General features: G+C 35.0%; 1 protein-coding gene across 5 annotated transcripts in view; it reads left to right on the top strand.

Annotated features, from left to right (window-relative positions):
* SMARCA1 (SWI/SNF related, matrix associated, actin dependent regulator of chromatin, subfamily a, member 1) overlaps positions 1 to 11,744 on the top strand; it is a 118,020-nt gene that overhangs the window by 35,891 nt on the left and 70,385 nt on the right. For all 5 annotated transcript variants that reach the window (XM_036270587.1, XM_036270590.1, XM_036270586.1 and 2 more), the window contains 2 exons: positions 2,826 to 2,945; positions 11,527 to 11,637. In XM_036270587.1, the coding sequence (XP_036126480.1) occupies positions 2,826 to 2,945; positions 11,527 to 11,637 (231 nt within the window). The remainder of the gene's footprint in view (positions 1 to 2,825; positions 2,946 to 11,526; positions 11,638 to 11,744) is intronic.

The raw sequence follows: 11,744 nt of genomic DNA, 5'->3' as shown, positions 1-11,744 counted from the left end.
TAAATTTTGTGGTTAATTACATGTATCAGGACTATATTTTTTCACTGGATTAAAAATTGTTTACTGATAACTTTTGTTAAATAAATCTTTTGTGAACATTTTATGAAATATTAAAGCATTATTTGTTAAGTTATAATAAGCTATTTCAGAATACTGTGGTTTTGCGTTGAATTTGCTTTTTGTTATAAGTTATTTTGGATAATTTCAAACTTAAGCAAAGGTAGACAGATCCATTCATGCTGTTGCAAAAGGTAAGATTTCCTTTTTTTTTAAACACTGAGTAAAATTCCATGGTGTAAATGTACCACATCTTTATGCTAAGTGAAATAAGCTAGTCAGAGAGAAAGGTAAGTACCATATGATTTCATTTATATGTGGAATCTAACGAACAGAATAAACTAACTAGTTTGTTTCTATTGTTGAAATAGAAACAAACTAGATATAGAGAACAAACTAGAAACAAACTAGATATAGAGAACAGACTGACAACTATCAGAGGGGAGGGGATTGGGGGGTTGGGTGAAAAAGGTGAAGGGATTAAGTAAAGAAAAAAAACACATCAGACACACAACAGTATGGTGATTCCAGAGGGAATGGGGGATGGGGAAGGTAGAAGAGGGTAAAGGGGGGATGAATGGTGATGGAGAGAGACTTGACTAGGGGTGGTGAATCCACAATACAATATATAGATGATATATTATAGAATTATGCACCTGATACCTACATAATTCTATTAACCAACAGTACATTCAATAAATAAATAAAAAATAAAAAAGTTAAAAAATAAAATGTAAGAACTCTTCCTAAAAATATAATAATTATAGTATTGTCCCACCTGAAAAACCCCACTAATTCTTTAGTAATATCAAACATTCAGTTAGTATTCAAATTTCCAGTGGTTTCATAGGTAGCTATAATTTTTTAAAAACTATTTTCTTGAATTTGGATGCACATAAGATCAATGCATTGCCATTGGTTGATACATCATCTATATCTTTTTAAATCTGTAGTTCTCCCTACATTTATGTATGATTTCCCTTGTAATTTATTTGGTGTAGAAACTGGGTTATTTCCCTTTTAAGTTGCTCACAGTTTGGATTTTGCTAATTCCATCCCATTGGGTATTTTTCCATGTTCACTTATTTACTGTATTTTCTTTTCACACCATTTTTTTGTTTCTGAGGTCATTTTATATGTGTGTGTGTGTGTGTATTCACATTATATCTTTATATCTGCAGGACTTATTTATTTTATAACTAACTCCCCCACCTCCTGCCCCTGACAACCCACCAATCTGTTCTCTGTATCTATGATTTTCTTTTTATTCCTCACCTGAGGATATTTTTTATTTATTATCAGATAGAGTGGGAAGGAGGGAGAGAGAGAGACAGAGAGCAATATTGATGTGACAGAACCACAACGACTGGTTGCCTCTCACACAGCACGACCCGACCAGGGCTGGGGATGAATTGCATTCGAGATACGTGCCCTTGACCAGAATCGAACCCATGACTCATTGGTCCAAAGGCTGATGCTCTAACTGCTGAGCCAGACTGGCCAGTGTTGTAACTATGATTTTTTTTTAGATTCCAAATATCAGAGAGATCATATGGTATTTGTCTTTCTCTGTCTGACTTGTTTTATTTAGTGTAATGCCCTCAAGGTCCATCCAAGCATTCATTGCAAGTGGCAGAATTTCCTTCTTTTTTATGGCTGAGTAATATTTCTTGTATACATGTAGACCACTTATTATTTTTTTTTATCCTCACCCGAGGACATTTTTCAATTTTTTGTTCAGGTAGAGTGGGAGGGAGAGAGAGGAACAGAGAGAGAGAGAGAGAGAGAGAGAGAGAGAGAGAGAGAGAGAGAGAGAGAAACATCGATGTGAAAGGAACACATCGAGTGGCTGCCACCCGCACAACCAACCAGGGCCGGGGACAAACTGCAACCGAGGTACGTGCCCTTAGCGGGAACTGAACCCGAGTCTCTCAGGACCGCAGGCCGACTCTCTAACCGCTGAGCCAATCCGGCCAGGGCTAGACCACTTATTTTTTATCCATTCATCTATAAAGGGACACTCAAGTTGTTTTCATTTCTTGAATATTGTAAATAATGCTGCAGTGAACATGAGGGATGCAGATGTCTTTTCAAGTTACTGTCTTTGCTTGAGATAAATACCCAGAAATGGAATTGCTGGATAATTTGGTAGTGTTATTTTAAATTTTTTGAGGCATCTTTCTACTGTTTTCCATAGTGATTACATCAATTGACATTTTCACCAACAGTACACAGGGTTCCCTTTTCTTCACATCTTCGCCAACCCTTGTTGTTTATTGATTTATTGCTGATAGCCATTCTGACAGGTGTGAGGTGATATCTTGTAGCTTTGATTTGCATTTCGCTGATGATTACTGGTGTTGAGCATCTTTTTATGTATCTGAGGTCATATCTTGAATTTTGAGCAATCTTGCATTAGTATGTAAAATGTATTTTTTAATTCAAGTTTTCCTTTATATTAGCATTAGCTATTTGTCCCATGAAATTTAAGCAATAGAAATTATAATATGGCTGTGTCTTCAATGATACAAGATTTTAAAGACAGCCTAATTGAAGAGTACTTTGGAAAGAACTATTAAAGTATTTAAAAAATACTTTGGGCAAGTTAAATTGATATCGAAGTTTGATGTTAGTATTGCCTCCTTACTTTGTAAGTTACAGATTGGCTATTTCATGTCAAAACTTGACTTTTTAAAAAGATAGAGTATAATCAAATATTTATAAATAATTCAGTGATAATTTTCTAATTTCAATGCATTCAAATTTAGACTGAAGAAATGAATGAACGCTTGCAGAAAATGGGAGAGTCTTCTCTGAGAAATTTTAGAATGGACACTGAACAAAGTTTGTACAAGTTTGAAGGAGAAGACTATAGAGAAAAACAAAAGGTAACTTTTTATCCTGAAATCATCATTTCTCCCTATAAGAATTATAGAAATCACTGGCACTTACCTATTACAATGTTCTGCTGTACAGTGAAATTTGATGTAGGTCAAAAGATCTCATGCAAGGGCCCTGGCCCATGTTTCTCAGTGTGTTAGAGCATCAGTCCATGCACCGAAGTGTTGAGAGCTGGATTCCCGGTCAAAGATATATATCTGGGCCCCAAGTTTGATCCCTGGTCCTGGGGGTCATAATAGCATCTAGGGCATGGGGATGTAAAGTATAGCATAGAAAATATAGTCAATAATATTGTAATAACTGCTATGGTGCCAGGTGGGTAGTGGAAGTGTCAGCGGGAACACTTTGTAAAGTATATGACTGTCGAACCACTATGCTGTACACCTGAAACTAATACAAAATAATATTGAATGTTAACTATAATTGATGAAAAAACAAGTTTAATTTTTAAGAACGGTTTTAGGTTCACACCAAAATTGAGCAGAAAATAAGAGTTCCCATATTCCTCCTACCCCAACACAAACACAACCACTCATTATTAACATCCCCCACCATAGGGTATGTTTGATACCATGAACCTACACTGACACATTATCATTCAAAGTCCATCATTTACATTAGGGTTCACTTTTGGTGTTGTACATTCTATGGGTTTGGATAAATGTATAATGACTTGTATCCACCATTACAGTATCATACAGAATACTTTTACTGCCCTAAAAAATCCTTTTCATCCCTCCCTCTCCTCCACCCCTGCAACAACTGATCTTCAGTACTTTCTTCATATCTTTTTTTCCTTTTCTGGAATGTTATATAGTTGGAATCATACAGTATGTAGCCTTTTCACATTGGCTTCTTTCACTGAATGATATGCACTTAAGCTTCTTCCATGTCTTTTCATGGCTTAATAGCTCATTTCTTTTTAGTATTGAGTAATATTCTGATGTCTGGATGTACCACAGTTTATTTATCCATTCAGCTAATGAAAGGCATCCTAGTTTCTTTCATGTTTTGCCAATTATGAAAAAAGCTGCCATAAACAACCATGTGCAGGTTTTTGTGTGGACATACATTTTCATTTTCTTTGGGTTTATACCAGGGAGCATAAATGGATTGATGGATTGTGTAGTAAGTGTATGTTTAGTTTTACAAGAAACTGCCAACCGGTCTTCCAACGTGGCTATACCATTTTGAATTCCCATAAGCAATGAATGAGGTTGCTATACATCCTCACCAGCATTTGGTATTGTCAGTGTTTTTTTTTTTGTTTGTTTGTTTGTTTTGTTTTGTTTTGCCATTCTAATACCTATGTAGTGGTATCTCATTGTTTTTTAATTTGCATTTCCCTGATGACATATGATGTGGAGCATCTTTTCATTTGCTTATTTGCCATCTGTATGTCTTCTTTGGGGAGGTGTCTGTTCAAGTCTTTTGCCCATTTTTAATTAGGTTGTTTGTTTTCTTATTGTTGAGTATTAAGAGTTCTTTGTGTATTTTGGATAATAGTCCTTTATCAGATGTGTCTTTTGCAAATATTTTTTTCCCAAGCTATGGCTTGTCTTCTCATATTCTTGATCCACATTGATTTATGTTGCTATGTCTTCTTAGTCTCTTCTAATCTGTGATAGTTCTCAGTTTTTCTTTGTCTTTCATGACCTTGACACTTTTGACGAGTATTGGTAAGTTATTTTGTAGTTTGTCTCTCACTTTGGGTTTGTCTGACATTTCCTTGTGTTTTGATTAAAACATATGCATTTTTGGCAAGAATATCATGGAAAGGGATCCCATGTCCTTCTCAGTACATCATGCCAGGGAACATATGATGTCACTTTATCTTATTATTGGGGATGTTAACCTTTATCACTTAGATGAATTAGTGTTGGCTGGATTTCTGTACTGTAGGGTAACCATTTTCATCTTTGTAATTGATAAATATTTTGAGGAAGATAATCCTCAAACTTGTACGCACTGATTTTAGCATCTATTGGTGGAGTTTGCCTGCAACAATTATTATTGTGGTGTTTGTTTAATGGCAATATTTTTAAAAATTTTCCTTCATTAATAAATCTACATTAATGGGATTATATTGTAAGGAAGAAGTCTTCCTTTCCATTTATTTATATACTCAGTTATTTATATCAACATGGGCTCCTAGTTTTATTTTTGAGTTATAATACAATTCTATCATTACTTTGGTGCACAAATGTTTTTTTTTTAAAGCTGTCATATATATATTTAAATAAATTTTTATTGATTTTTAGAGAGAGAGGAATGGAGAAGGAGAAAGAGATAGAAACATCTATGTGAGTGAGAACCATCGACCGACTGCCTCCTGCACAGCCCCCACTGGGGATTGAGCCCACAACCTGGGCACATGCCCTGACCAGGAATTGAACTGGCAACCTCTAGGTGCATGGGTCAACGCTCAACCACTGAGCCACACTGGCCGGGCGAAAGCGGTTATGTTTTTTAACTGACAGAAATGAATTTTGTTTAAAAAAGCTTATTCTTGGGTAATGATTTTACTGAAAAATGAGAGCTGAGCTATTTTAGTTTGCAGTGCAACTAGTATGCTGACAGTGCTGTGTTGCACTTACTACTTCCGATAGTTTTTACCATCTTGACCTAAATCTTATGTAGTTAGTTGTATCTATCACCTTAATTCTGACTGTTTACTTTTTTTTTTTTTATCCTCACCTGAGGACATTTTTCCATTTTTTGTTCAGGTAGAGTGGGAGGGAGAGAGAGGAACAGAGAGAGAGAGAGAGAAACATCGATGTGAAAGGGACACATCGAGTGGCTGCCACCAGCACTACCAACCAGGGCCGGGGACAAACTGCAACCAAGGTATGTGCCCTTAATGGGAACCGAACCTGGGTCTCTCTGGACTGCAGGGCGACACTCTAACTGCTGAGCCAAACCGGCCAGGGTCTGACTGTTTACATTTTATTGTGATGAGATAGAGGTGATGGCCTACATGCACAGGGTGGAAATTCCCTTCCTAATATGCTTTTTAGATCTCATGTGATACGAATTTTATACATTTTATAGTTATTCCCAACAGTGAAGATTCTAGATATCAATGGTGCTTCTTATCTACATTCTTAGAGGTAAATTAGACTTAGTAAAGTACTTGTCTGTTTCTGATATAACCACTTTTCCTGTGTTTTCTACTTCTAGAAAAATAATGATATGCAGATACAGAGAAGTTTTAATAATGATGTATTTTTACATTTGAATGTCTGACAAATCAGATTTTTTCTGAATATCTGAGTTGAAATTATATTTTATTTCTGTCTTTTCATATTTCTTGGATAGATTCTTAAAATAGGTTCACACTATCATTTGAAGGAATCGAAAACTTACAAGAATGTTGTTTATATATAAATCATGGGAGTTACACAGCGAGGTAGATTTTCGTATATGATTTGTTGAACCACTTGCAGTACTTTACGATTATACCTGGTAGATTAAGTTATAATGACTGATGTTGATGCTGAATAAATTAACCTGAATAAGTTTCTATTAATGTACTCTTGTCTAAAACAAATTCTGTTTTTGGAAGTTTTGGAATTGGTCTTTAATACTTATTTCAAATTTGAATATCTAGATCTTCAAAAAAGTATTGGTTAAATAACCAAATACATTACTTTTAGAAAGTTGATTTAAATTATATTTTTTTAATTTTTTATTTATTAATTTGTTGTTGTTACAGATGTTTCTCATTTCCCCCCCCCATTGAGACCCACCTCCCCTTCCCACCCACTCCATCCCTAGCTTTGTTGTCTATGTCCATTGGTCATACATACATGCATGTAAGTTCTGTGATTTATCTCTTCCCCCACAAATCCCCCTCTCCTCTGAGGCTTGTCAGCCTGTACCCCACCTCCATGTTTCTGGGTTAATTTTGTTCAGCAGTTTGTTTAGTTCATTATATTCGACAAATAAGTGAGATCATGTGATATTTGTCTTTCTCTGCTTGGTTTGTTTTGCTTAGCATAATACTCTCCAGGTCCTTCCATGCCATCTCAAAGGATAAGAGATCTTTCTTTCTTAAAGCTGCATAGTATTCAATTGTGTACATGTACCACATCTTTTTTATCTACTTATCTACTGATGGACACTTGGTTTGTTTCCAGATCTTAGCTGTTGTAAATAGTGCTGCTATGAACATAGAGGTACATATATTCTTTCTGATTGGTGTTTCAGGCTTCTTAGGGTATATTCCTAGAAGTGGGATCACTGGATCAAATGGCAGTTCAATTTTTTAACTTTTTGAGGTAACAACATACTGTTTTCCATAGTGGCTGCACCAGTCTGCATTCCCACCAGTAATGTACTGGAGTCCCCTTTTCTCCACACCCTCACCAACACTTGTTTGATGATTTGTTGATGGCAGCCATTCTGACAGGTGTGAGGTGATACCTCATAGTTGTTTTAATTTGCATCTCTCTGATGATTAGTGATGTTGAGTATTTCTTTATATGTCTCTTGGCCATTTGTATGTCCTTTTTGGAGAGGTGTCTATTTAGGTCCTCCGCCCATTTTTTAATTGTTTTTTTTTTTTGTCTTCTTTTTGTTGAGTTGTATGAGCACTCTATGTGTTTGGAAATTAACCCCTTATCTGATGCATCATTGGTGATTATGGTCTCCCATATAGAGGGATTCCTTTTCCGTTTTGATGGTTGTTTCTTTTGCTGTGCAGAAGCTTTTTAGTTTGATGTAATCCCATGTGCTCATTTTTTCCTTTGTTTCTTTCTGTTGCCTTAGGTGTTGTATGAGTGAAAATTCTTCTGCGTATGATGTTTGAGATTTTTTTACCTACATTTTCTTCTAGAATTTTTATGGATTCACAAGTTACATTTAAGTCTTATCCAGTTTGAGTTTATTCTTGTGTATGGTGTAAGTTGGTGATCTAGCTTCATTTTTTTTTTTTTTTTTTTTTAGCTTTTTTTTTTTATCCTCACCCGAGGATATTTTTCTATTCTTTGTACAGATAGAATGGGAGGGAGAGAGAGGAAGGGAGAGAGAGAGAGAGAAACATCGACGTGAAGGGACACATCGAGTGGCTGCCACACGCACGACCAACCAGGGCCGGGGACAAATTGCAACAGAAGTACGTGCCCTTAGCGGGAACCGAACCCGGGTCTCTCCGGACCGCAGGCCGACGCTCTAACCGCTGAGCCAAAACGGCCAGGGCTAGCTTCATTTTTTTGCAGGTTACTGTCCAATTTTCACAACACCATTTATTGAAGAGATTGTCTTGACTCCACTGTATGCTCTTGCCACCTTTGTCAAATATTAACTGAGCATATTGTCTTAGGTCAATTTCTGGCTTCTCTATTCTGTTCCATTGATCTATCTGCCTGTTTTTGGGCCAGTACCAGGCTGTTTTAATTACAGTGGCTTTGTAGTATAACCTGAAATCTGGTAATGTCATCCCTCCAACTTTGTTCTTCTTTTTCCAGATTGCTGTGGCTATTTGGGTTCTTTTTTGGTTCCATATAAACTTTTGGAGTGTTTGTTTTAGTTCTGTGAAGTATGTCGTTGATATTTTGATGGGGATTGCATTGAATCTATAGATTGTTTTGGGTAGTATGGACATTTTAATAATGTTAATTCTTCCAATCCATGAACAAGGTATGTACTTCCACTTTTTCATATCTTCCTCTATTTCTTTTTTCAATGTCCTGTAGTTTTCTGAGAACAGGTCTTTTACTTCTTTGGTTAAGTTTATTCCTAGGTATCTTAATTTTTTTGCCACCATGGTAAATGAGATTGTTTTCTTAGTTTCTCTTTCTGTGATTCCATCATTGGTGTATAAGAATGCCATCAATTTCTTGATGTTAATTTTGTATCCTGCTACTTTGCCAAATTCATTTATTAAGTCTAGTGGATTTTTGATGGAGTCTTTGGGGTTTTCTACGTGTAGTATCATGTCATCTGCAATTAATGACAGTTTCACTTCCTCCATTCCAATTTGGATCCCCTTCATTTTTTCTTTATGTCTAATTGCTGTGGCTAAGACTTCCAGTACTATGTTAAATAAGAGTGGTGAAAGTGGGCATTCCTGTCTTGTTCCCGTTCTTTAAGGGAATGCTTTTAGTTTTTGCCCATTGAGTGTGATGTTGGCTGTAGGTCTTTCATATATGGCCTTTATTATGTTGAGATATGATCCCTCTATTTCCTCATTGCCGAGTGTTTTTGTCAAAAATGGGTGCTGGATTTTGTGGAATGCTTTTTCAGCATCTATTGATATGATCATATGGTTTTTACCTTTTCTTTTGTTTATGTGGTGTATCACATTTATTGATTTGCGAATATTGTACTATCCTTGCATGCCTGGGATGAAACTCACTTGGTCATAATGAATAATCTTTTTGTTATATTGCTGGATCCTATTTGCTAATATTTTGTTCAGGATTTTGGCATCTATGTTCATCAGGGATATTGGCCTGTAGTTTTCTTTCTTCATAGTGACTTTATCTGGTTTTGGAATTAGGATTATGCTGGCCTCATAAAATGAGTTTGGAAGTATTCTGTCTTCCTGGATTTTTTGGAATAGTTTGAGGAGAATGCGTATTAAATCTTCTTTGAATGTTCTAATTTAAATTATTATTGATTTTTTTCACCCCAATTGAGACAAATAAAATATTGGTAATTTATAAAATACTATTACCTCACATTAATCCATCTGAGGGGAAGAAAACCAAAACTCATTTCACTGCTCTGTGTATTTCTCATTTTATATAAATTCACATTATACTATTTATATCTCATAAGTCTAGAGTTAAAAGAGATCTTAAAACTTATTTACTCCAATCTTTTTTGTAATTAAGAAGACGGTAGCATCTTGGAAAGTTATCCAGCCTGTGAATATAGTAATGTTGGGAATCCTATTCCTTTTCGGATAGTTCATTTCATTGTTTTATATTCTCTGATTCTCAGAAAATTTCTTATTTGATTTATAAGCTCCTTAATGGAAGAGATTATTTTATTCATGTTTGTATCCTTGACACTGACTTGCAAATAATATAGTAGGTATTTAAGATATAATTGTTAAATTATACTGAGTAGCTTTCTACTTTCCTGTGAATTTCTGTGCTGTTTTTAATCTTATGAATCATTGAAGAATTGTGCCCTTTTCTGTTTGATAGACTTTTACTTAATGTGGATGCCACCATTATGTCTGTCTTTAGTCTTTACTTCTCTGGACACTATGACAGTTTGTAGATCTCTAACTATCCTACTCATCTTAGTTTACCATCCACTCTTTAAATATAATACCAACATTGGAACTCAACCTTTAGATAAGATCAAATAGAGTGGGACCATTAGTTGTAGAATAATGACCTTCTTTGTTATGTATAGTTTGGGATGGTGGAATGGATTGAACCTCCTAAACAAGAACGCAAAGCAAACTATGCAGTGGATGCCTACTTTAGAGGGCTTTACGTGTCAGCGAGCCAAAGGTTCGCAGGGTTAAAAAAACAGTATGAAGCAAGTTTTTATGTCTTACAGCAGAATTCTTTTGTAATATGGTCTGTGAATCAGATTTACTTATATTAGTACTAAATCATAGTCCCTAAAATATAGCAATAATACTTTTATGTAAAGGCACTAGACTAGGCACTGTGAGATCAAGAAAAATGTCTGAACAAGGAAACCATTTTTATAGACTCCAGAACTTTGTATTGTCAGTTTTATCTACTTATTTCTAAGTTATATTTTCTAGCTGATATTGGGGTAAACTTTTATAATGCTACCAAATTACTGTTTACCCCACTTTAGATGTTTAATAAGAACTTATGTTGAAATCTTGGCAATTTACCTAATGCTTTCACATATATGGTCACACTTAATCTTTAAGGTAGATATTATTATTCCCATTTTACAGATGAAAAAAAAATTTTTTTCCAAAGCAATACAACTGGTAAAGTGGCAGAACTTGGTTTCAAATTCAGGTCATTTTGATTTCACTGACTTTTTCCACAGCAACCTTACCAAGAGGTCTCATTTAAAACTTTTTCTTAATTTTAAAGGATATGTACCTGTCATATTGATATTCATCATTTATCCCTTTCAGCTATTTTCTAATTCATACACTTAATACAGTCACCAGAATCCATGTTAGTCTGATTTCTTTAGTAGATACTATAGGGTGGGGGAAAAGTAGGTGTACAGTTGTTCATATGAAAGATAATACGATAATAAAGAAATAATATAAGAATGAACTCTTATGTTTCACATACTCATAACTGTAAAACTGCTTTATTCCACCCTGTATTTATTTATTAGGCATAAAATACTAACCAGATTGTGCAAATTCTTCTCAATTACTAAGGAAGAACCAAGTTTTAAACTTAAAAGAATAAAAACCGTCCTTGCACCTAAACTTGTACAGGGTAAGGTTTTGGTACTTGGGATGCAAAATTATAACTTATAAAAAGTAAGTTTTGATTCTTCTAAGGGATTTGGTTTTCTAATGCTTCTGCAACCTTGTTGTGCTTGATTTATATAAAACAGTTTGGAATAATTAAACTCCTCATTCTTGTTTGTTATGTATAGCTTGGGATGGTGGAATGGATTGAACCTCCTAAACGAGAACGCAAAGCAAACTATGCAGTGGATGCCTACTTTAGAGAGGCTTTACGTGTCAGCGAGCCAAAGGTTCCAAAGGTAAAAAAAAAAAAACAGTATGAAGCAAGTTTTTATGTCCTACAGCAGAATTCTTTTGTAACATGGTCTGTGAATCAGATTTACTTATATTAGAACTAAATCACAGT

The sequence above is a fragment of the Molossus molossus genome, unplaced genomic scaffold, assembly GCF_014108415.1.
Source record: "Molossus molossus isolate mMolMol1 unplaced genomic scaffold, mMolMol1.p scaffold_m16_p_2, whole genome shotgun sequence".
Classification (NCBI taxonomy): domain Eukaryota; kingdom Metazoa; phylum Chordata; class Mammalia; order Chiroptera; family Molossidae; genus Molossus; species Molossus molossus.
Note: the sequence above shows the minus strand (reverse complement) of the source record. Positions and strands in the feature narration are given on the sequence as shown.